The following is a 27,324-nucleotide window of genomic DNA, read 5'->3' as shown; positions in this document are numbered from 1 at the left end:
GTTGTAACGAACGGTTGCAGATTCGTATTGCACGCGCTCGTTTGGTCGCTTGATGTTGGCTCGGCAGCAGAGCGCGGCGTTGCCAAGTCGTGCGGAAAGGCGCGCGCGAGAGGCAGCGCTCGAAGCCAGACTAATTACAGTGTCAAAGGTGAAACAAGTTTTGATTATTTGAAAACTATTAATGGGCATGCATATTAAACTTTATTTGAAGCTTGCTTAGCCTTGGGAATAATTAAAGATGATGATGAGTAAAAACGTGCAATGCAAGAAACGAAGGTACACTTTGGATAATGCCTCGTTAACTTTAATGTTTATTTGTTCGAATTTTATTACATTGTCAACCATTATATCCTAATAAACTTTGAGATGAATTTAAAAGTGCAATGTCTGAAGATTTTTCTGGACGATAAGCTCCGATTGTAGTAGAACAAAAGGCTTATGCAGAAATAAAAAAAAATATGATAGAAATAGAAGAACGAAGCCTGCCTGATTTTTCCTCAATGAATCAAACAGTGTTAGAATTCGATCCAATAGCTAAGACTGGCATATTGTAGGAACCTTTAATAAATGGTTAAGCCCAATATGAAAACTTGAATCAGCAACAAAAACAAGTTGTTAATGCGGTTCTTTTAGCAGAAGATCAAAATAATAAATGTAACAGCTGTAATTTTATATACGTAGATGGACCAGGTGGTTCAGCAAAGCTTTATACACTAGTACTGCCGCAAAATATGCCCTTCTTTCCTTAGTATCCAACCAGCCCAGTTTCTTCCTATAGGGTCCTCCCGGCACGACAACTGTAACGCACACATGCATTCTGCAATTTCTGCAGTCGTGTCTGGAGCTCCCCTGACACATCAAGGTACACTACAGAGCAGTAATCTAGGTGAGAAACAGCAAGAGCGACTGCTAGCTGCTTACGCAACGCCTCGGTGGTACAGGATCTAAAAGACCTTAGTCCATAGAGGGCTCTTTAACCTTTCGGCTAACCGCATCAACTTGCGCTTTCCACGTTAATTTAGAGTCCATGACCACATCAAGGTTAGTTATCGTGTCGACAAATGGGACAAAGATGTCGTCCTGCACCTCAACAGCAGGTAAATTTAACCCATGCAGTTGATTAATGTTATATTCCGATCCAAAAATTATTGCTTTAGTCTTGCCAGTATTAAGATGCAAATCATTATCCGAGGCCCACCCCGACACAGCTCTCGCCACAGCCGACAGACGATCCGTGCCGTTACGAAGATTGTCTCTCGTACATTGAGTGTAGGTTTGCAGGTCGTCCGCGTATAGCAAATGCGCAACACTATTCGTCAACAGTTCCCCGGTCTCTCTGATCTCTCAAAGTCTGTCAGTACGTCTTTGAGATCATTAACGTAAAGGCTGAACAGGAGAGGTCCCGGAATAGAGCCCTGTAGGACGCCAAGGTTGGTAGTTAGCCAATCTGATTCTCCGTTAGTTTTAGTAGACTACTGCTCTAAAGAATCCCATCCCGATCAGCTTACGGAGTAGCTTTGAAGGGGGTATCTTGTCAAACGCCTTGCTAAAGTCAAAAAGCAGTAAGATGGTCAGTAACTGTTTGTCACTGTCAATCTCTGTCCTTATGTCTTCCGTCAGCTTTAGTAGTGCCGTCTGCGTTGAGTTGTTGCTTCGAAAACCGGTTTAGAACGGGTCAAGAATTTTCTGTGACTAGGTGTTCTGAGCGAAAAATTTGAGAAATAAACATTGACAATTATAATGAATAATAATGAACCATTTGGAGGAAAAATAATGATTTTAGGTAGGGATTTCCGTGAACTGCTTCCTGTAAGAATCAATGCTATTAATCAATCTTACATAACATTAAAGTGAAACAAATTTTCTCCGGTTCTTCGGGCCACCAGCCCTACGTCACTTCAGATATTACGTTTTCTTTTATAAAAAAATGATGGACCATAAAAAATTTTAGGTCTCAAAAACTTTTGGTTGTAGATATTTTTGGTTTTAAAAATTATTGGTCTTACAAATTTGGTATCTTAAAATTTAGGCATTGCAAATTTTAATTTTCAAACATTTGGGCCTTAAAAATTTAGGCGTAAAATTTATTTTATGTAAAACAGTTTCAAACCAAACATAAATTTGGGCCTTAAAAATGTTAAACCTTCAGAAAATATATAGACGGTAACGTTCTGGTAAATTAAGGTTCATCCTAACAAACTAATTTTAGGCATTACAAAATGTGATACTTACAAACTAATTTTAAAATTAAATTTAAAAAAATGTTTACTCGATTGCTGTAAGGCTTAATTTATCGTATATTGCGTCATTGTAGTGTATCATCTGAAAGTAAGTAAGGTAAACATGTAATGATCCTTCCAGCGTTAGCCAGCATAATGTGCTGCCCGACTCTCGCGACGGGGACATGCTGGTAAGCTTAATTTTACTAGTCGTATTCTGGTGCTGCATTAGTTGAATGCTACAATCGATTTTTATATTTTCAGTGCTGTATTTAAAAAATACTGGATCCGATTTTCACATTTACAGCGCTGCATTTAAAAAATGCTGCAGCCGATTCTCATATTTTTAATGCAAAATCGACAAAATGGTGTAGCCGATTCTCTTATTTTTAGCGCAAAATTTACAAAATGCTGCAGGCGATTTTCATATTTCCACTGGTGCGTTTAGAAAATAGTGCAGCTGTTATAATATTGTACTGTTTATAATATTTCCTTGTATAGAATATTCTTAGTGTAAATTTTCGTTTCTTTAATATTTGATTGTTCTACTTTAGCATAGTTTATTAATGGCAACTTTAAATGTTGTCTATCTTTTACTCTAAATGAAGTCACATATAACTGACCATGACTAAAAACTGGTAATGGCAGATAGATGCCAACTTTATTATATGACAGACCTTGTGATTTATCTATTGTCAATGCGAAATGGGACATCTTCTACAAGGAAGAGCATCGTATATAAATCAAATGTACCAAAAAAAATCGTATCTTCTTATAGACGATGTCCAATAGCCAGAATGACTCCCTGATCAACGAGAAACTGTCAACAAAAAAGAGCATCTTATATAAATCAAATATACCGAAAAAACACGTACGTATATCATATCGCTCGAACATTTCTTATCATGATTATCCTCAGCATCATCTGCTCTGGACCACATCTAAAAAATGTTATTTAGCATTTTTATACATCTACATTTGTACTATTAGTGTATAAAATAGTATATTGTGTACCAATGGCGTAAAGTGGGCTTTTTTAGTGTACTCTTCATTCTCGGCTCTCGCGCACCGCGTCCCGGTGCTAGTGCACCTAAACGACGACTGACTCAACACTCTCTCGCTCTAGCACCAGCACACTTCTCCGATGTGCCGCACCACGTCAGAGCTCATCGTCCACACGCACACAAACTCTCTCGCTCTTTTTCTATTTCATTCACTCTTTCTCTCACGCGCACAATCACACTCAACTTAATCACTATACCTCTCCGCACTGAGAGAAACGTACAGTTGTAGTAGCTGTAAAAACTCATGTGAAATTAGTGTTAGACGACCAAAGCCAATTTAACCGTAGACTCCGGCAGTTTTTACCGGAGACTTCAGTTATTTATTCTACTTGACCCCCTCCTTTTATACTACTGCCTGAATATATCGTTCGATCCCGCTTATTACATTTCTGCGAAGTTTTATTTTGTCTGAAAGTTTTTTGTTATTAATATTGTGACGAAGTTAAGCCTTGGAATTGATATAAAAATCACAAAGCCACGTAGGCGAATTTAAGAAGCCTGCGGCGACTGCGACACTATTTATTTTTATATTGGGTTTTAAAATTTTCAATTCAATAAATACAAATATTAACATTATTGTACCTACATTTTTTTGGCGTATTATCATATTTGTATGCTTAAATATGATTTCTAAGCAAAACATTGGCAAGCATTTTTTTTTTACAATAAACAAGCAAGTCTCAACAAAACTGCTTAAATCCGTTTAGGAATCTTCAACCCGACATGTTCAGACCGTGAAGTTAGCCGCACACGGCTAGTGTTAAGATCTTTAATTAAGCCGCACATATTGCTTTCCCACATACTTATACAGACCAGCAGGATTACTGATGTGATCACACATATGAAGACCAACGAGAATACAAGTGTAATTTTATTTTACTATTATATTTTTTTTATTCAATTTCAAGTGGCGCGGTAGTGGTAGCCAGGGTAGCTGATGACGAGGTCTAGGAAGAGTGCACCATAGTTTTTTGTGTCTAGGTAGATGAATCATATAAGGACGGCGTCTAGGTTTACAGGGTGGCCGATGACGAGGTCTAGGTATTGCGCTCCGTAGTTTTTGGTATCTAGGTGTAAAAATTATTTGAGGGCGGTGTCTAGATGTACGGGGTGTCCGATGACGAAGTGTAGGTGGTGCGCTCCGTAGTTTTTGATGTCTAGGTAGATGAATCATATAAGGACGACGTCTAGGTGTACAGGGTGGCCGATGACGAGGTCTAGGTAGTGGGCTCTGTAATTTTTAATGTCTAGATAAATAAATCATATGAGGACGGCGTCTAGGTGTACAGGGCGGCCGATGGCGACGTAATTTTTAATGTCTAGGTACATAAATCATATGAGGACGGCGTCTAGGTGTACAGGGTGGCCGATGACGAGGACTAGATGGTGCTCTCCGTAGTTATTGGTGTCTAGGTAGATAAATCATATAAGGGCAGTGTCTTGGTGTACAGGGTGGCTGATGACGACGTCTAAGTGGTGCGCTCCGTAGTTTCAGGAATCTAGGGAGATAAATTATATGAGGACGGCGTCTAGGTGAACAGGGCGGCCGATGGCGACGTCTAGGTGGTGCGATCGGTAGTTTTTGGTGTCTAGGTGTTAAAATTGTTCAAGGGCGGTGTCTAGATGTACAGGGCGGCCTATGGCGACGTCTAGGTGGTGCGCTCGGTAGTTTCTGGTGTCTAGGTAGATAAATCATATAAGGACGGCGTCTAAGTGTACAGGGTGGCCGATGAAGAGGTCTAGGTAGTGCGCTCCGTAGTTTTTTGTGTGTTAGTGTAATAATAATATTTGTAGACAGCGAAAATTAACACCTATCCAAAGTTGTTTCACATGCATTATCAATTATAGCCAATATACATAATATTTTGCGACAGAACAATCAGTGTTTTCATGTTAATGATAAAAATGTTACAAAAAAAAACCAAGGTAGAAAGGTGCTACAGATTCTTGTATTTCATTATTAGGGTAAATATAAAATACGCAAAAAAATTTACTATAAAGGACTATGATCTTTAAAAAAAATTCTTTCCAAAAAATCAAATGTTAGGCGAGTTTGATATATTCCGCAATAAAATTACAGATAAAAAAGAACTGAGATCAATCAAACAAAGTCAAGTTTATTATATTTATTAATAATAAAGTAAAATATATAAAGTAAAAATCTGCTAAACAGCTTGGAACCCCTATTTTTGACCTCGGAATACGGAGCAGCGGAAAAAATTACGTCGGAAATGACATTTCAAGTTTGCCTTAGTGACCTTGAGAAGGTCAATTCAAGGTCAAATAAGAAGTATCAGCCTAAGATTGTTTTCCTTTCAATTTTTTCGTAGAATTATCATTTTGTGTAATAAACATTAAGAGAATAATTGACTTAAAATGTGATTATGCTTTGCTGACTTTAAAGCCATTTTGTAAGGTCAAAAGTGCAAAAATGCAATATCAAATCTTATGTGAAGTCCATATTTATATCCTAACTTTAGCGTTACCCAGGAACAACGACGTGGACGTAATAGGATTATGTTCCCTTTGGGGTGCTTGATTAGAGTGAGTCCCCTTGCCTCTCACTTTTCGGGGTGCTTGATTAGAGTGAGTCCCCTTACCTCTCACTTTTCGGGGTGCTTAATTAGAGTGAGTCCCCTTGCCTCTCACTTTTGCTCAAAATTCAATGCAGGTGTTCAAAGACACCACCATTTTGTTGGATACACAATTCAATTCGCTGCTGAAAATGTTCTACTGTTCTGAGTAATACAGCTCTTGGGATGTTTTCACAAGCGGTTTGAATTCTGTGGATCATATCTTCCCTTGTTGTAGTTTCATGTTCATAAACAACATCTTTCAAATACCCCCACAAATAGAAATCGGGTGATTTCATATCTGGAGATCTCGGTGGCCATCGAACACCCAAATCTCCACGTCCAGTGCGTCCAATCCACCTGTGACGGTAATTTTGAGTAAGATATTGTCTAACTATTCGAGCATAGTGCGCAGGAGCTCCATCTAATTGAATCCACATTCTTGCTCTTGTGTATAAATCTACTTCTTCAAGAAGTACTGGAAGACGTTCTCTCAGGAACTGTAAAAAATTATGGCCATTTACATTTTCATCGAAAAAGTATGGGCCTAAAAGGTATCCGTTAACAATTACACACCAAACATCAAGACTCCAACGATTTTGGTTATCTATCTGCCTGTACCAATGCGGATTAACATTCGACCAATAATGACAGTTGTGTCGGTTAAGCTCTCCATTGCTTTTGAATTTTGCTTCATCAGAAAACATTACGTATTGAAAAAAGTGACGATCATTAGCAATCATTTGTCGTGCCCATTGGCAAATCTGTAGCCTTAACCTCATATCAGCAGGTGTGAGATCCTGAGTCAAAGTAATATGATATGGATGATAACGTTGACTTCTCAGTATTCTCCAAGCAGTAGCCATAGGTATACCACTTTGCCTTTGAATTTCACGGGTACTAACGTGGGGATTCAAATGAACCATTGCTAAAACGACCATTACACGAAGATCATCTTCGTTGTAATTACGACGTTCTCTAACCCGTGCTAGTTGCCCTTGTTGAGCTCTACGGTAAATCTCACGAATGGTTGTATGACTTGGATGTCTTCTATTGGGATATCGAATTCGATACAAGGCTGCAGCTTGTCGATAATTACGTCTAGATTCACCAAGAATCAATAAAATATCAACCCTTTCAGCGGCTGGATAATCAGCCATTGTTAAAAATTTATAACAAGTTTAATAAAAAATTTTGTTTTTACCAAACTGAACAAATTAGATAGCTTTCGATGAGTAATAAATTTTAATAGAAAAAATAAAGGTCAATGAATGAAAAAGAGAAAATGTTAAACAAATGATATTTGATTAGTTTGGCTAATCAATAACTATTCAATAACTAGTAAACTATTGAATACTAAGTGTAAGTAACAATGAGTAGAGGATAAATTCATATGAAAAGAGATCTCTTATTAGAAAAATTGTCTATTTGAACAACGAGTCGCGGGAAAATTCAACATGACAAATCATCTTTACAAAATAAATTATTTATTTCAACAATAAATTCAGGCAAAATTCGATGAGGAAAATTAGTAGCCAATTGTGTCCACGTTGTTCCTGAGTAACGCTAAAGATAGGATAAAAATTCGCATACGAAAACATCCCAAGAACTGAATAGAATCCAAAAAAATGGTGGTGTCTTTGGGCACCTACATTCAAATCTGTACATAATAAAAGTGAGAGGCAAGGAGACTCACTCTAATCAAGCACCCCAAAGGGAACACAATCCTATTACGTCCACGTTACCGTAGAGCTCAACAAGGGCAACTAGCACGGGTTAGAGAACGTCGTAATTACAACGAAGATGATCTTCGTGTAATGGTCGTTTTAGCAATGGTTCATTTGAATCCCCACGTTAGTACCCGTGAAATTCAAAGACAAAGTGGTATACCTATGGCTACTGCTTGGAGAATACTGAGAAGTCAACGTTATCATCCATATCATATTACTTTGACTCAGGATCTCACACCTGCTGATATGAGGTTAAGGCTACAGTTTTGCCAATGGGCACGACAAATGATTGCTAATGATCGTCACTTTTTTCAATACGTAATGTTTTCTGATGAAGCAAAATTCAAAAGCAATGGAGAGCTTAACCGACACAACTGTCATTATTGGTCGAATGTTAATCCGCATTGGTACAGGCAGATAGATAACCAAAATCGTTGGAGTCTTGATGTTTGGTGTGGAATTGTTAACGGATACCTTTTAGGCCCATACTTTTTCGATGAAAATGTAAATGGCCATAATTTTTTACAGTTCCTGAGAGAACGTCTTCCAGTACTTCTTGAAGAAGTAGATTTATACACAAGAGCAAGAATGTGGATTCAATTAGATGGAGCTCCTGCGCACTATGCTCGAATAGTTAGACAATCTTACTCAAAATTACCGTGACAGGTGGATTGGACGCACTGGACGTGGAGATTTGGGTGTTCGATGGCCACCGAGATCTCCAGATATGAAATCACCCGATTTCTATTTGTGGGGGTATTTGAAAGATGTTGTTTATGAACATGAAACTACAACAAGGGAAGATATGATCCACAGAATTCAAACCGCTTGTGAAAACATCCCAAGAGCTGTATTACTCAGAACAGTAGAACATTTTCAGCAGCGAATTGAATTGTGTATCCAACAAAATGGTGGTGTCTTTGAACACCTGCGTTGAATTTTGAGCAAAAGTGAGAGGCAAGGGGACTCACTCTAATTAAGCACCCCGAAAAGTGAGAGGTAAGGGGACTCACTCTAATCAAGCACCCCGAAAAGTGAGAGGCAAGGGGACTTACTCTAATCAAGCACCCCAAATGGAACATAATCCTATTACGTCCACGTCGTTGTTCCTGGGTAACGCTAAAGTTAGGATATAAATATGGACTTCACATAACATTTGATATTGCATTTTTGCACTTTTGACCTTACAAAATGTCTTTAAAGTCAGCAAAGCATAATCACATTTTAAGTCAATTATTCTCTTAATGTTTATTACAATAACAAAATGATAATTCTACGAAAAAATTGAAAGGAAAACAATCTTAGGCTGATACTTCTTATTTGAATTGACCTTCTCAAGGTCACTAAGACAAACTTGAAATGTCATTTCCGCGTAATTTTTTCCGCTCTATCCGATTCCAAGGTCTAAAATAGAGGTTGGGCTCTACGAGACGCGTGCTGAGGCGACAGGAGTCGCCCGCGAAGCATAGCATAGAGGTAGGTAAGCGAGAGAGAGAGAGAGAAAGAGAGAGAAAGAGAGAGAGAGAGAGAGAGAGAGAGAGAGAGAGAGAGAGACGGTATAGTGCGACACGGGAGCTAACGCTATACTCGAAACGGCGCCAAGTCGCCGAACGTAAGAGACAACAGCACATCCCGAAGAGCCAGGAGAGGGGAGCTGAAACACGAGACAGCGAAACTAAGCCTGCATACTCTTCCGATAGCCGCGATAGCGGCAAGAAGCGGTCGGCGCTCTTGACGAGGCGAGCAGCGGACGGAGCGGGACTTCGATACCAGGGCGAGCTTCAGTTCGATTGAGAGGAAGGGTACAGCTACGGGCAGAATCTCCTGGGCAGCGTGAGGGCGAGAAGAGAAAGAGCATAACCAGCTCGACGGATTCCCGGAGCCGCGTGCGGCCGACATCGAGCGACGCATCGAAGACCGTCGGCGCATCGAGTATATTTGTAAGATAGTTAAAATCGCGTATAGAATCAGTTCCACTAGCAGCACAAAACCGTTTGTTGATCTCGAAAAATGAAAGTTGTATCGGGCAAAACCAACCCGAAAATTTGAACTCATATATATTGGATGACAATCTTTATTCTGCATGCAATCCCTGCTTCCAACTTCTATTTCAGTCAGCCAAGCAGATATGGATTTCGCCACTCTCCGCGGTCCGCTAAAGCGGAGACGCTGAGTTAGCCGAGGCCGATCCTCGTCGTCAGCTCGACGACTTTTGCGACACGTGAGTCCCTTGCGCGTTAGCCCAAAACTTGGCAGGGCTCACCCGAATAAATTACGCGCGAGCAGGGAGCAAACATGTCACAGCTTTGCCTCCACCTTTTTGGCATTTTCCCTTATCTCACCTATTATTCTGCTTATCTTCTCTCTTTCTCTCCTCTCCTCTTTTCGTTTTTCTTTTAGAATTTCTACATCTCCTTTCAGATCGGTCAGCTTCTTTTCCGCTGCTTCTCTTTTACCTCTCTTCACCTGCAGTTTAATCCTCCACTCCTTCATATCTCTCAGCTTCCTCTTCATTCTTCTCTCGGCGCTTGATATCTCTACTTATCTGTTTTTTATCTCTTCTTAAATGTCTCCCTCTTTCTTTTTCTGATTCTTTTTGCTTTTCTGTTGTATTAGCAACCTTCATATTTCCACGTGTGTTGATTTCTCGTGCCTTTTTCAATTGTTCCTCCGTTCATCGCTGTTCTTCTTTACTGACTATTTCTAGTTTCTTTTTCGTTCCTATCCTAGGATTTTTCTTCCTAAAGTCCCTATAGGCTTTTGCGCGCCTTTTTTAAATTTCTTTTTGTTTCTTGTCGCATGTTCATCCTTCCTTCTGCCCATTTTCTTTATTTTTTCTTTTCCAAATTATTTTGCTAAGGTTTCCTGTCTGTGCCTTTCTTTCTTCGCAAACTTCTTGCTATTTCGTCCTTGATATTTTCGTTTCCTCGCATTCTTCCACCGCGTGTTTTAACGTTTCCACTTTTTTCTACACATCCAGCATTTTCTCTCTTTTTCTGTCGTCTAATATTTATTGCCCCTTATTTTACTTTCTGGCCTGAACCTTGCAGTAATTCCTAGTAATCCTCTTCTGTAGTCTCCTCTATCAGTCAGGTACTCCGGGATTTCCCCTTGTTCTTGTAGAATTTCTTTAATCTCCCTTGCATAATTTGAGTCTCTCATCTCCTCTCTCCACTTTTACCACTGCACTGAGAAATTCTTTGGGCAGCTGCTGCCCCGGCCCGAGTGAATTTTGCACTAAATGCACTAGCTCCTCTCGCTCTCTCTCTCTCTCTCTCTCTCTCTCTCTCTCTCTCTCTCTCTCTCTTTCTCTCACTTTCTGTCGCGGTTGCTCCGCGCCCCGCGCAGCTGGTGCCCCCCGAGTGGATTGACCTGTGGAACATATCGCTCTACTGGCTCGCTCCACCTGTGCATCGGTCGTAGTTAAATTTGTGATACTTAGTGCTGTGGCTGGCCTCCTATATCACCGGGGCATATATCGGTCACCTCCTTACCGACCGACCGTCTACAGCTGTGTGCGTTGACAGCTGCCGCAGTTGCGGATCTGACCCTGTGTGCGCTTTGTGTCTTCTCCTGTGCTGGTGCGTGGTGTGTGTGCTGTACACTTTATACATTTTGGCCTGTTTGGTCCTCTAACCCACATGGCTGGTTAGAGACTGTGCCAGTGCTGTGATGTTGTAGTTGAGGCTGGCTCCGAGGTGACCTGCAAGGAGTGCCTGGCTGTTTTTATGACTTGTGGATGCAGGAATCGCCTGTGGCAGAACGGAAAACTCAGGTGTTGTATGAGCAGTAGTACACTTCTCAACCCTGCAGAAGTGAAGCGAGTCATGGCTGATTGTGATTCCGGTGTAAACTCCCGTGTTGCCTCGCCTGCTGTACCTGGACCTGTCCAGGATACGGTGCTCTACAACATCGACCACCGCCTGAGTGCTATTATGATCCAGCTGTCGGCTCATATGCAGCTTGCACGTAGTAACTGAAAGGACGTACGTATCCTCGAGAAGGATGTACAGGACCTCAAGGCCAGCTTGAGTAAGCAGGAGGAACGTTGACGGCTGGCTCCAGTGGCTTATCCAACCGCATGGACGTTAACCCGGATAATAATGTCTCACAGAGCTTGGACTGTGAAGCTTTTTCTGCTAAACTGCACGATAGGATCTATAGATACTTCAACGTCCTTATGTACAACGTTCCTGTCGAAAGCAACAACTTCTAGGTGCCATTACTGATCTCAATGTTGATGCAATCTCTGTACGCCGTTTTCCCAGGCCCTCGAGAAGCAGCTCTTTTCCACCAATCCTGGTACGGTTTGGCTCTAGTGATGATGCTTCTCGTGTCCTGAAGAACAGAAAGCTGCTTCCTAGCTCGTTCAAGGCTACTGCTGACCACACAGCTTATCAGAGGGATCTCTACAGAAAATTGAAGCTAAAGGCTTCATTACACAATACCTCCCATCCTGACAGTCTAAAAAAAGTTGTCTATTTCAAGGGCACGCCAACATTGGTGAATCTTAGGAGGACCTCTACAGCTCCGCTCAATGAGAAACCTTTAAAAAACTTGCAGGCATCGTAAATCCAGTCAACAAACTGTCGCTGTACTACCAAAACGCCCATTCTTTGTACGGTAAGCTTCATTTCTTTTAGGCTAAACTGTTTCAACTCTCTATCTTGCCGGATATTGTTGTTATAACTAAGACTTGGCTCCAGAATTGTGTGTTGTCTTCTGAGCTGGGAATGCAGCAGTTCGACGTGTTCAGGTGTGATCGTGAGTCCTGATTGGAATCAAGAAGTTTCTACAGGCTAAACTTGTTCATGTTAATAATGTGATTGAGCAACTCATTATTAGAATCTCTCTTCCCTCTAATAAACTTATTGTTGCGGCATCTTATTCACGCTCTGACTCTTCTGTACAGGTGTTCTCCAGCCATGTATGCAACCTCGAAGATGCGAACATCAAATTTCCTGACCATCGCATAGTACTGCTGGGGGATTTCAATTTGCATCACATCACCTGGAGCTCAGACACCTCGGCTTACTCACCGATGGCCCATCTCAGCCCAGCATTGAGGTCTTCAGCAGATATCATCAGTGGCTACGCCACTTCCATGGATCTGGTCCAGCACTTCAAGCATCATCCAAAGAAGAGATACTCTTTGGACTTGCTTTTTGCCCAGAAGGATTTCACCCCACCGATGGACTTTAATGAAGACATTCTGCCCTGTGATGATCACCATGTTCCTGGCATGTTCTCGTGTAATATATGTGTAACGTCATCTGCGTCCTATAATCTTTGTAAGTTTTGTAAGCGTAAATTTTACTGTGCGGATTTTAAGGCGATAAGGGCTCGTCTTGCGAAGGAGTTTTGTTTTCTTTCTCGGATGATCCTGACTGGTATAGCCAGATTTTATGAAATTCTTAATGGTGTAATTGATCAGCACGTACCTATCACAAAGCAGTCTCTCAGCTCGTATCCGAAATGGTAAGACTCGGAATTGACCAACGCGATTTGTAAAAAGAAAATCGCTCATTTCACATGGAAATCGTGGAATTCCGAGCGTGACGAAATCGAGTTCAAAAGATTGCGTGCAGTGTGTGTGTGAGGTTATCTAGATCTAAGTATTGTGCGTATATCTCTTCGGTTGAATTAGGCTTGAAGCGTAATATGCGGACATTTTGGTTCTTCATTAAGGCCTTAAGAAATGATTCAAGTATTCCGTCTAAAACGTACCACGGACCCACTAGGGCCGCCGGTGATGTTGAAGTGTCTAATCTTTTTTCCGGGTATTTTAGCTCCGTTTAGGAACGGATTCTCTGCGTGAGTTTGAGTCTAATAATGAGCCTCTAGTTAGTTTATATAACATCGTACTGTCCATTAAAACCTTACGTCTCATGGTGGCCAATTTGGACGACAACATCAATGGCGGCCCTGATGGGATTCCACCGTACTTCATAAAGAGATGTTGGTCATTATTGGAGCGTCCTATTGTTCATATTTTTGTGACCATGCTTCGCTCTAGCTATTTCCCTACCTTTCGGAAATACTCTTTTGTCGTACCTATTTATAAAAATGGAGATAGGCGTAGCGTAGCAAACTATCGACCAATATCCACGTTAAGCTGCATTCCCAAGATTCTCGATGCCTACCTGGCATCAGAACTGTCTAACTCTCTCCTATATAAAATCGCTCAACAGCAGCATGGTTTTATCAGTGGGCGCTCCACGCTTACTAACCTTCTCGTATTTAACGATTTCCTGTCGGAATCTCTTTGTAACCATGAGCAAACTGATGCTGTTTATACCGATATGTGCGTATACCGACTCCGTCAATCACAGCCGTGTTATTTCGAAACTCTTCAACTTTGGTATACGCGGGAAGTTGTTGGATCTTCTGAGATCCTATTTAACAAACCGTTCGCAAGCGGTAAGAGTAAACGGGGCAGTGTCGTCTCCCGTGGGCGTACCATCCGGAGTTCCGCAAGGTTCCCACCTGGGACCTTTATTGTTTTGTTTATACGTTAACGACCTCGTTCCTAAACTCAGTGCTGCGCAGGTTTTGATGTATGCGGACGATATTAAATTGTTTATGCGTGTTTGTTCAGCGGATGATTCCGTTAAGCTTCAGAGGGATTTGGATACACTTGCGGCCTGGTCAGTTGAGAACGGACTATCTTTGAATGCCAATAAATGCTCGGTGATCTCATTTTCCAGGAGCAAGTCGTTGCCTCTCTTTAATTATTGCATTAATTGATCTAGGCTGGAGAGAGTTGATGTGGTCAAGGATCTTGGCGTGATCTTTGACTCATCATTGACGTTAATACAGCAAACTGACGCGGTCGTGTCCAGGTCCTTCCGAATGCTGGGCTTCATCAAGAGATCCGACGTTGATTTCTCGGACTCCTCTGCGATCTTCTATTTATATAAGACTTTGGTACTCCATCACTTTCTATACTGTCCACAGATTTGGCGACCTCACTCTCAATATCTACTTAATAAACTTGAATCGGTACGTCATTCTTTCCTTAGATATATTGTCATATGTCATGACTACTCAGAAATCGCAGATGGGTGCGACATCCTAACGGTGGACTCAACATTTTATCTCCATGACTGCGTTATGACCTTCAAGATTCTTCGTGGTCTAACTAACTGTGAGAGGCTGGGTGATCTCTTTGTTAGTCGAAAGGTGGCGTATCCGTTTAGGAACTTCGGAGATCTTCGAGAAGGCACCTTCTCCTGTAATCTCGGGTTTTACAGCTCTGTCAACCGAATGAAACGCTAATGGAATTCAAATCCTCTATCCGCTCGTTATCGCTGTCCTACTAGTCAGATATATGTATCTCCGTATTATTATTATTTTTGTACATTCGAATCTAATGAACTATCTGTCACTTGTTGTATATTTTTCAAAACTTGTATTTATTACCCATAGTATCTTTCTAAAGGACGCGTCAGCCGTTAAATTATTAAATCAATAAATATATAAAATTTTAACTTAAATAAAGCCTTTTTACTCCCGCGATCGTACGACATAAATACCCATTTTTTTAAATTTTCGATTTATAGCTCGAAAACTAGTCATCAAAACGGTTTAAAATTTTTACAGCAAATAGATATTTTCGTTTTTTATTGTCATACATTTATTCAAAATGTTTACGATTCAGTTTTGGAGATATTAAATATTTTCTTTTTTATAATATAAATATATATATAATAATAATTTGTTTAATATGTGAAAATGTGTACCATAGAAGTGACTTTAATAAATTAAACAACATAAGATATGTCAGTAATACATTGGTAATTTGTCCTGATCACGCGCACATAAATCTAACCTCAAAATGAGGATGCCAGAATCATAGTAGCACATGTGAAAAGTCAATTGAAGGAAGAACTAAGGGAAGAAATTTTGAAAGAACTGGAAAACAAGGACGAGGAGGACGAACAAAATAGTCAGGATGATAGTATGGAAGTGAGTAATTTGAGAAAAGAAAATAGTCTACTAAAACAAATAAATACAGAGATGAGCGATAAGAATGAAATATTGAAGGAATTTATTAAGCAACTACAAAAAGAAAACAACATTGTTAAGAAACCATATGCTCAAGTTTTATCAGGAGAAAAGCCAAAAAGCGAAAGAGTACCGAACATCATAATAAGGAAGAAAAACAATGAGGACAGAACAGATATAAGAACAAGTGTGAAACATTATTTAAATAAAGAGAAGTCAATTCAAACCAAAAAGGTATATTGCAAAAATGACAATGAGATGATAATCAGTTGTATGAACAACACAAGTGCTGCTGAAACCCTTAAATACATGAGTAAGAAATTATCTAATACATGTACGATTGAAAAAGAAGTAGTAAAAAAACCAAGATTGAAAATAGTGGGTGTGGATAATTATGAACAAATGGACTTAAAAGAATTAGAAAATGACATAAATACAAGAAACTTTAAAGGCTGTGAAACAAAATGTGTAGCTGTGCATAAATTTGTAAACAAAAGAAACAATCAAGAAAGCATAATAATTGAAGTAACCTCAGAACTATACAAGACTATAAAAGAGAACAATAACAGAATCTTTGTAGGATACCAGAACTGCAAAGTATATGACGACATTAATCTACAACCCTGTATAAACTGTGGGAGATTCGGACACAGCAGTAGGAAGTGCATAAATGACAAGGTATGTTTAAGATGTGCAGGCCCTCATAATACAATCAACTGTACAAAGCAGTCTGATTTATGCTGTATTAACTGTTGTTTTATTAATAACATCTACAAGACAAAGTATAATACAGCACACGTGGCAAATGATAGCCACCAATGTCAAGTGCTTATGAAAAAAATCAAAAGGCATATTGAATCAACGGATTACCCTGTGGACCCATTTATCCAGAGATATATCGGTAAAATAGATATCCCTGTACCGACTGATACTAGACCAAGAAGAACAAATTCCATGGACACGCTGCTATCAACTTCACCTCGTTCCAGCCTTCTCAATCTGCAGAGTCAGCGAGGAGGCAATCAAGGAATCAAGTAACATGGAGAATATCATTGACATAGTAGAAGATATACAGAGCGAGACGATACAACGAGAAACAACAATATTAGATCTAAACTCTCTAAATAAACACTTGAAAATGAATAAAGAAAATATACTGTATGTAAATATAAGAAGCTTAAATGCAAATTTTAACAAACTTCAAGTATTTATTGAGAGACTAAAGATAAAACCATGCATAATCGTATGCGCTGAATCATGGAACTTAGATTTTAAAGACTATTTTATGATAGAAGGATATAAAATGTATTATAACAGTAGCAAAATAAACAGATCTGACGGTGTGGTTGTATATATTGAAAACGATATAGAGGAAGACACGGAGATTATTGATATAGGCAAACTTAAAATACTCAATTCTTGTACAAAAATAAACAATGAGAACACAGTAGACATATCCGCAATATATCGATCTCATGACATACCAAAATCGGAATTTATTATGAACATAAAAGAACTAATAAAAAACAAAAAGAAGACTAAGAATCATTTAATAATAGGAGACTTTAATATTGACACACTGACACAAGAGAATTATAGTAATGAGTTTTTATGTAACTTACTAGACTCCGGGTACCACCCAGGATTTCAGGGTATAACTAGACCGTCAGATTCTAAAAATATTGGAACATGCATAGACAATGTATTTATAAAAACTAATACAATTTTAACCAGGACTTTCAAATTAATTTATGCGCTAACTGATCATTATCCACTATTTGTATCGATTAACAAGCAAAGAGCAAACAAGGTAGAAGAGAACAAAACAACAATAAATTACAAAAAACTAAGGAAAATAGCGAAGGATGTAAATTGGGAATTGATATTGACTATGCATGATCCAACTGAAGCTACCAATACACTTATTGAACACATAAAGATTAGCATAGATTTAGCTACGGAAAACAAAAAAATACGTAACATACGAAACAACACAAAACCTAGGAAAATATGGATTACTAAGGCCATAATAGAATCGTGCAATAAAAAAGAGTTATTGTATAAGACTTGGCAATTGGAACCAGGTAATAATAGGCTGAAGAAAGAGTATAAGGACTATACAAAAATTCTAAATAAAGTTATCAATGAGGCAAAATTTAAATATGATAGTGAACAAGTAGGAAAAAATCTAAGAAATCCTAGACGTTTATGGGAAATAGTGAAAATTAAACTAGGGAAAACAAATAAGAAAGACGACACTATAAAACAAATTTTAAATAAAGATATGCAGAAGATCGATGAACCCATAGGCATAGCCAATGAGTTCAACTCTTATTTCTGCAATATTGGTAAAAAACTAAGTGATAAAATTAAACAACCAACTAGTGCTAAGGCACATCAACCAATAAAGTATCCAAAATCTATTTTCTTGACCCCAACTAATAACAGTGAGATAAGTAGAATCATAAAGAATATGGAATTGAAAAGCGGTGGAGTAGATAAGATAAATGTTAAAACAATAAAGCTGCTATCGGATTATATAATAAATCCATTAGTGCACATTATTAACTTATGTATTGAAAAGGGTATTTGGCCAGAAGCGTTAAAAAGTGCTGAGGTGATACCAATATATAAAGCGAAAAGTAAGAAACAAGTATCAAACTACAGACCTATCTCTTTAATCTCAAACTTAGCTAAGATATTGGAAAGAGTTATATATTGCAGAATTACTGAATTTATAAACAAAAGTAAGATCATAGCGGAAAATCAGTATGGTTTTGTAAAAAATAAAGGCACAAAGGAAGCATTATATCATATAACAAACATTATTTATAATAAATTAGATAAAAGTAAGCCAATAGCTATAAGTTTTTTGGATCTCTCAAAAGCATTTGATACTGTAAATCACAAAATTTTGTTGGATAAACTTTATAATTATGGTATTAGGGGAATAGCATATAAATTAATTAGGAGTTACTTAACTAATAGGTGCCAAAGAGTTAAACTGAAAGATGTCGTAAGCAGTTATGAGGCTGTTGATACAGGGGTGCCACAAGGAACTATATTAGGACCACTATTTTTTATTTTATACGTCAATGATCTCTTGATAAATATGACAAAAGAAACAATCATATCCTATGCTGATGACACAGCTGTAATATCAACTGATGATAACTGGAGTAATGTTGAAATCAAGATGAACGACTACTTAAGTAACATATCGGTCTGGCTTGCACAAAATAAATTATCCTTAAACATTGACAAAACGGTATATATGACTTTTGGTAATTATATTGATAGTGTCCCAAGAAACTTTACATGTCAAATAGAGGGAAAGGTCTTGAAAAGGGTGGAACACTGTAAATACTTGGGTATAATCTTCGATTTCAACATGAAATGGAAACAACATATAGAATATTTAATAAATAAAACTAAATATTTAGTGTTTGTATTTTATAAGCTAAGAACATTCATGGAAACACATACATTATTAATGATATACTATGCATTCTTTCACAGTGTTATAAATTATGGAATAATAGCATGGGGGGGAGCGTATAATAACAACTTGAACATATTACAAAATTTACAAAGTAGATTGCTAAAAATAATAAGTAACAACAAATTCATGACTCATAACAAACCTCTAAACTTAAGACAATTGTTTGCGTTTGAATCCATAGTGTACCACTATAATGATATGAAAAACAGGTTCTTGACATCGAATAGCGTAACAAGGAAAAAGTTGATACAGATACCACAAAGAACTAAAACTGTAAGCCAAAAAAACAGCTATATAAAGGCTGTTGGTGTATTCAATGATCTTCCAAACGAGCTAAAGACTTTAAACAAATATGAAACAGCGAAAAGTAAAATAAAGGAATGGATTAGGATGAATGAATGATATGCTAAAATACTAGGGATGAATATTTAGGTTCTATTTAAAAATTAAATTGTAAGAGGATCTCTTGTAATGGGAATAGTGTTATAATAAAGGAATTGTAATTAGTATTAAGTTTTAGTAGATAAGAGTGGCCAGTCCTGCCAACAGGTACCTGCGAGTACCTCTGCGGGATTTACTGGTGCATTGCGGAGTGTAAGTCACTATTGTAATTCACTAGTGTAAATTTTCTGGCTAAATAAATAAATAAATAAATAAATAAATTATCATAAAAATTGAACGAAACGGTTAATCTGGAAAATATTGCGGGAAAAAGTAGACAATTTTATTCCTTTTAGATACGCTATTGTTGAATATATTGTATAAATCATATCATCAAAAAAAGCATAAATATTTGTTAAAAAATCGGATAAAATAGTCAAAATCAAAAAAAAATGTTTTCGAATTCAGAATCAGAAAACATATATGCATGCCAAATTTTATTACGATCGGTTGCCTGGTTCCAGAATCATAACGGTATACGTACAAGTATCCGTATACGTACAAGTATCCGTATACGTACACACACGCAGCCATCCGCACAAACATTTACTATAAACGCATGATTCAAACTCTAAACACCTCCAAATGCGTTTCTATGAAGTTAAAGCGAAACTGAAAATTTTACTATTACATAGCTTTCTCTAGGAGAAAGCAAATTATTAAAACTTATCAAAAAAGCCATAATTTAATTTAACGATGTAGATCGTTACTTTGCGCTTAACGAAAACTTGGGTCGAAAAATATATAATAGTATACATTTGCAGTCCCGAAATCTAGCACAATTTGCACTTCGGCGTCGAAAACTAGTATACATTTGATTTTCCGACAACAAAACTATTAAAAAATTTTCCAAAATTTCGAAAAATAACACAAAGTCCACACTATTTATGTTAAAGTGGACTTCTACCAATTACATTAACTTTTTCAACTTTTTTATTCAATTGTAATTATAATATTTTCTCAAATTTTGCACTTATTTGAGGTAAACAAAATAACTAAATTTTGAGCAATTTTCATGATTTTTTAAATTAAACATTGCCAAAAAACTATTAAATAAGAGGGTTATTTACAAAAGCACCTTGTGCACTACTTTTCAACTGAAGCCAAAAAATTAATGGTAAATGTCTTTATTAATCTAAGATAAATAAAGATAAACACTCCGACTTTCATAAAAAGCTTTTGAGCATTTTTGAAATAGAAAAATAAACTGATTTCTGGGCATAAAGCTATGAAACTTTCGACTCTAAAATCAGTTTTTTCTATGTCAAAAATGCTTAAAAGCTTTTATTAAAAGTCTAAATATTCATCTTTGTTTAACTCAGATTAATAATAACATTAATTTTTTGGCTTTAGTTGAAACCTACTGCGCAAGCGACTTTTGCAAGCAATCCCAATATTTAACCTTTTTTGCAGTATCTCATTAAAGAATATATGAAATATACTAGAAATTCAGGTATTTTTCTCCTTTTTATACCGAACATGAGTGCAAAATTTTAAAAAATCTTGCGGCTAAATGTAAAAGTTAAAAAATTAGGATGAACTCCACCTTAAGTATTCACTTCTGTCTCCAAGACAGCCACACGTAGGAAGACTGCAAATGGATTCGTTGAAACAGCCTTATCTGTTATGGCCGCCGTGTGTTAGATTCTCACTGAGCTATTTTTTGCGAGAGAGAGAGAGAGAGAGAGAGAGAGAGAGAGAGAGAGAGAGAGAGAGAGAGAGAGAGAGAGAGAGAGAGAGAGAGAGAGAGAGAGATAGAGAGAGAGAGAGAGAGAGAGTCCATCAATACAGAATACCTACACCATTGCTATCACTACCGCTACGATTGATATAGTGACAGGTTTACTGCATAATTAGTGTGTACTATCAGATGATATCGGTATTTGAATTATATTTAACGAAGTCTTGACTACATAATGAATGACCTACAAACTTTCATTGATGAACTCGTTGTGTGCACATACATACGTAACATGTACTGATCCTTGTAATTCTTTATCTTTCACTTTTTCTCATCCTTCCGTCTGCTATAACTATCTTCCCCATGCCTTATCACTCCTATTCAAAGATAATGTACGATATATTACATTTACGTGTTTGTGTGTGTAAGGCATAGTTTTGACTACACTAGTTTTTAAAGTCTGTTCGCACAGAGCGCGCATGCATCACAAACCTTCTTAAGGGACAGTATGGCTAACTGTTAGTAGCTTTTCCACGTGCGCGTGCACAAATGAGCTTACCCGTGGGGAAACATTATGATTGGTCTTCGGTGAGCTCGACGTTTCCTCGCTATTCGTAATATGCCAGTTTATAGAGACTAGCATGTGGTGAGAACGATAAAAACCCTCTAAATAAAGCCTGTTTCGAGCACAATATCGTTTATTTGCGCAATAATAGTGGTGGTGATGGTGGTAGTGGTAGTGATGGGGGATATTCTGAAGCCGACCGCCGACTTGCTAAGTGTGCCTTTCTACGTGTACAATCTGAGTAATTAGGTAGTAAGGGGAAACGTTTCGTTCTATTAACTGTTTTAGATAGTTTATTTCCTGTCAAAGATACATCTAGAAATACAGTTTACAGCCCGAACGTGAATCAAACGCAGACAAATTCGCATTTGATTCCATAGAAAATTACTTATTATCCCAAATTGTCCCAAATCACTTAAGAAAAGTAGGACATTTTATTTCATACCGCGAAGATTAGCCCTTATCACGAAAATATTGAGTTCGAGAAATAGTACATCATGCAACAAGGAAGGAAAGTTGTTGACTATTCCTGCGGGTGAGAGTTTACTAGAGTCGTTGACTATTCCTGCGGGTGAGAGTAATAAATCACCTGAGGGAATAATCGACTTTACTCTTGTATTGCATATAGTGCTTTATTCACGACTAAAGTGTATAGCCACTTTATTTCTTGAAAAGTAGGACCTACTCAGCTATCGGAATTTTAATAAAAATATACGTTTGTTATTATTTTCTATTTATTCTATTATACTTATTTTTATATATATATATATATATATATATATATATATATATATATAATAACAATCATTTTGGTAATCTATAGAAAATAAATAAATTTTTCTACTATTTAACATTTTTTCAAAATATTTAAAATTTTTTCGAATTTTGCGGGAATAAAAAATTTATTTCTCGAATTTTGCGAGAATCAAAAATTTATTTCTTGAATTTTTCGGGAATAAAGTTCTTTGTGGGGAAAAATATGAGATAAAATGCTACTTTAGTCCCACTTTTGAGGGAATAAAGTGACTATTATAATTCAGTCATGGATAAAAGTAATTTCGGTTTTTTCATATTTCGAATATATCCATATTGAAAATTGTGCAGTGTTTATGGCGATGAGTACCTCAGGGAACGCCAGTGTCAGAATTGGTTTGCTCAAGATGGATCTCGTCCTGGTCTACCGTTGAAAAAGTCGATGAAATTCTTGAAAAAGTCCACATTGACCGACATATTTCATCTCGCGACATCGCTATGGAACTAAACATCGACCATAAAACAGTTTTGAACCATTTACATAAGACTGGATACAAAAAGAAGGTCGATACTTGAGTTCCACACGAATTAACGTCAAAAATTGAACGGACTGAGTTTCCATTTGTACGACAATAATGTGCGAAAGAGATCGTGGTTGAAGTCCGGAGAAGCTTCACAAACAGTTGCGAAGCCCGTATTGACGCAAAGGAAGGTATTGCCGAGTGTTTGGTGTAACGTGGCGGATGCTCACTGGGATGGAGGGCCCAGCGAACAACTCCCGAACACCAACGTTAACAATTAAAGAATAATCCGGCCGAATTTATTAATAACAGGGCGCCAGGCCGAACTACACTTTGCCCGCGACACAATACTCTCGTCTTCTACCGCGGCTGTGAAACTCTTTCCCTCGCGAGGAGGTTCCGATGACGAACACAAAGTATTTCGGGTGATACTCTCGGTCTTACGACTATGCGAAATAGCGGGTGATTAGGGACTAAACAACACTTTGCTCGATATTTAAGTACTAAAGTAAGAAAGAATTTTTATTTACTCTTTTTCTGACCACAACTTACACAACTCAACTTCTAATAGAATGCGTTAATTCCGACTATCGAACTCACTCTCACTCACACAATTTTCGTCGCGCCGCGTACTTCGAAATTCTCTCGCGCCACGTGGCATCAATGAATGCTCGTTCCAGGCGGCCACTAGCTTCACTACGAGTTCTCGACACCATGAGTCTTACTAACCTGGCTACCAATTTCCGCACCACAACTGTTACTTCCTCTCCTCCTGATGATGTCTCGTACTCTAAGAAAAACGAACTCGCGAAGAACTCTCTCGTGCAGTTAATCAAAACCGGGGGGATCCACTCCAGGTTTCGTGCTCGTTGCCGTCCGGAACTACAATGCCGCGTCGCGGATCTCTGCGCCACGAGGACCTCATCGAGCCTGTCGATAATCGATATTTCTCGCACGCAGGCGACTAAACAGGCGTCGATACAGAAGTCAATACGCGCGCGATTCGAACCGCGATTCATTCTCTCACTCTCTCACGCCCTTGTTTTCACCATATTTCTGGCTCTGAGCCGCGTACAACGGCGCCAGTATGAACTGGGCTTATGCCCTCTACACATTTATCTCAGATGTTAGCAGGCGCGCCTCCACCGGTTGCCAATCGGGTCTTCTCCCTCCACTCCAAAGCAGTCGGGTCTCGGCATACGTATAGCTATACACTCGGCGCGCGCGCGCAGCTGCTGACTCGTCGTGCTGCTGGCCGTGCGGTTTCCCCCTCTCCGCACTGCCGACTCTCCAGCGCTGCTGCCTCGTGGTCTCGGCGCGCTTACTTCCGTTGGCGGGAGTCAAAGCAGCGCTGCTCGGATCCGGGAGTTGCCGCACTGGTCAGCCGAGTGTGCGATTGCGTCGTCTGCTCCGGTGACTGACGTGCGATGAAGCTGCTGGCCACGACTCCTCTCTCCTCTCGTTACTACTACAATCACCCAAAATATTAGCAATTACTGCCATTGGGGCGACTCCAGTAACGAGAGCGAGGCGAGGATTCTGTGCACAGTGAAGACGAGCTAATCTCGTCACATGGTAGGATGGGAAGGGTATTGTTCATCATAAGCTGCTCGAACCTGAACAAACCATTAATTCGACTGTCTACTGTCAACAACTAATGCGATTGCAGCAGGCAATTGAAAAAACCGGCCAAAATTGATTAATAGGAAAGGCTTTGTCTTCCATCACGACAACGCTAGACCACTCATATCTTTAATGACTCGTCAAAAATTGAGTGAATTTGGCTGGGAAGTTTTGATGCATCCACCGTATAGCTCGAACTTTGCCCCATCGGACTATCATTTGTTCCGGTTTCTGTGAAACTCTCTTAATGGTGTAAAGCTGGATTCGAAAGAAGCTTGTAAAAATCACTTGGTTAAGTTTTTCGCCTAGAAACCTCGGAATTATGGTTTTGCCAGAAAAGTGGCAAAAGGTGACTGATCAGAACAGCACATGTATCATTGATTATCATTTAAAATTTATATTAAAAAATTTACCTTGAAAAATATGAAAAAATTCGAAATTACTTTTTCCCCAACCTAATACTAGCATCTTTGGGACTTCATGTTTAAGGAGGTTGATCACTTAACTCATTTTCTTAAAAAATATTAATGAAACTTCGCACACTGCTTGATAATGTTATTGTTTATATACACCAAAAATTCCAGATTAATCTGACGTCTAGATACTGAGATATGGGGCTTCAAAGTTCGGTCGTTTAACACGCGATTCCTATGTTGGGCCCGCGCGAAACGTACATTTTCTTCGATTGTAGTTAAACGTTTTTTTACGATCTTGTTGTAAAGCTTAAGTAAGGTTGAGTATGATATTACGAATCTTTTGAGGCCTCGTGAACAATGATTTGACTTTTAGTTCCCGAGTTTATGTAATCTAAAATAGGCTGTAGTCAGCCGCTCGCGCACATGTGAATCTCTTGCTGAGCAACGCGGCGCCCGTACGATGTGTGCATATAGCGGGCAGAGGCGCGTTCAAAACTCTCTGCGCTGCGGAGAGGAGGGAAAAGCCATGTTTAGAGAGTGCAGCAACAAGCTGAGCTTTTGACAGAGACGGTCGATAGTAAACTTCATTAAACGATTGATGATATCTATAAATACCTGAGCAGTAAGTAATAAGATTCACATGCAAAGAGCCAGCTGGTACAAAAATTATTAAATTAACATAAGTCTTCTTATACTAGAAAGATCATTAGTTTGAGTCGTAAAATGTGCTACTCTTTGCAGCAAATATCTAAATGTACTGGTCTTCGGTGCGAATTCCAAAATCTACTACTCTTCGTAGGAGGTGTCGATATAAAAGCAAGCTTGCACTGCCTATTTTACTTTAGCATTAATGTAAACTGTAAAGCCTCCTTTTTGTCGCTAGTCTTAATGCTTCTGACTGCAGTTGTCTCCAGCAATTGCAGGTGACCATAAAGTTTTTCTTGATTGACTTCTGTCTAGATTTATTTAAATGAGAAGCATGTATAGTCTTTGCACAATAAGCAGCACATAAGCATATAATGAATGATTTACATTAAAATATTCGTTGTTTTTTATTGTTTTAGAGAACTTCTCATCATGTTTTATAAAAGTACGGGTGGATACAAACCACATAGAATTATTTTATATCGAGATGCTGTGTCAGAAGGTCAATTTCTACACGTTCTTCAGCATGAACTTACTGCCATACGTGAAGCTTGCATTAAGCTTGAAGCAGATTACAGACCTGGCATAACTTTTATTGTCGTTCAAAAAAGGCATCATACACGGCTGTTTTGTGCAGATAAGAAAGAACAAAGTGGTAAAAGTGGTAATATCCCAGCTGGAACAACAGTTGATGTTTGTATTACACATCCTACAGAATTCGACTTCTACCTATGTAGTCATCAAGGAATTCAGGTATGCACGCACACGCACTGATGATAGTTGTAGGATTTGACTTTTGGCGAATTCTTCCTATTTAAAAATAGTAGTAAAAGTATTATTTTATAGCAAAATTATCAAATTATACCCTGCTAAAAGTAGTCAGTAGGGATCAATTACATTGAATTTGAAATTATATCTTAATATTACATTCCCTTACTCTTAGCATTTGTTATGACTATAAATAAATCTCAAGATCAAAGTTTCGATGATGTGGGATTATTAAAAGAAAAAACATTATTTTCTTATGAAAAATTATATATAGCTAGATGTGACATTTTAATCAATTATTCATACAAATTAAAAGTGAAAGTTCTTCCAAAATAGAAAACAGATTTTGGAATTAAATTTTTAATTACTAAAAAATTCACGTGTCAAGAATTTGTCTATGTTACATAAAATTTTGAGCAAGATTTCTTCTAAAATTTGATGTCAAAAGATTATACAATAGATTTCATAAATATTTTTTACATATTATTATTATTATTATCACTGTAGATGTATACAAATTCTTAAAAATGCAATGGGATCTATTTCAACATTGTTTTTATTCAAGTCAACGCCGATGAATATATAAATTATTCACGCGCGTTGAATATTCAATTTAAATATCACGTAGTTGATGGATTAAATTATGAACGTTATATAATTTAAATGATATCAAAAAATGATCAAGATGAATTGGAACAATTAAATTAAAAAATTGAATCTTATTAGGACAAATTTTGACATATTTGTGAATAAATCAAGAAATTTACAGAATTTGATTAAATTCTTACAAAAATGACATTAACCATTTAAAGTATT

The 27,324-nt window shown here is 38.0% G+C and overlaps 1 protein-coding gene across 1 annotated transcript in view; it reads left to right on the top strand.

Moving 5' to 3' along the window:
• LOC100116597 (protein argonaute-2) overlaps positions 1-27,324 on the top strand; it is a 137,397-nt gene that overhangs the window by 65,211 nt on the left and 44,862 nt on the right. Inside the window, exon 10 of the mRNA XM_031928054.1 lies at positions 26,160-26,493. Within this exon, the coding sequence (XP_031783914.1) occupies positions 26,160-26,493 (334 nt within the window). The remainder of the gene's footprint in view (positions 1-26,159; positions 26,494-27,324) is intronic.

The sequence above is a fragment of the Nasonia vitripennis genome, assembly GCF_009193385.2.
Source record: "Nasonia vitripennis strain AsymCx chromosome 4 unlocalized genomic scaffold, Nvit_psr_1.1 chr4_random0003, whole genome shotgun sequence".
NCBI lineage: Eukaryota > Metazoa > Arthropoda > Insecta > Hymenoptera > Pteromalidae > Nasonia > Nasonia vitripennis.
Note: the sequence above shows the minus strand (reverse complement) of the source record. Positions and strands in the feature narration are given on the sequence as shown.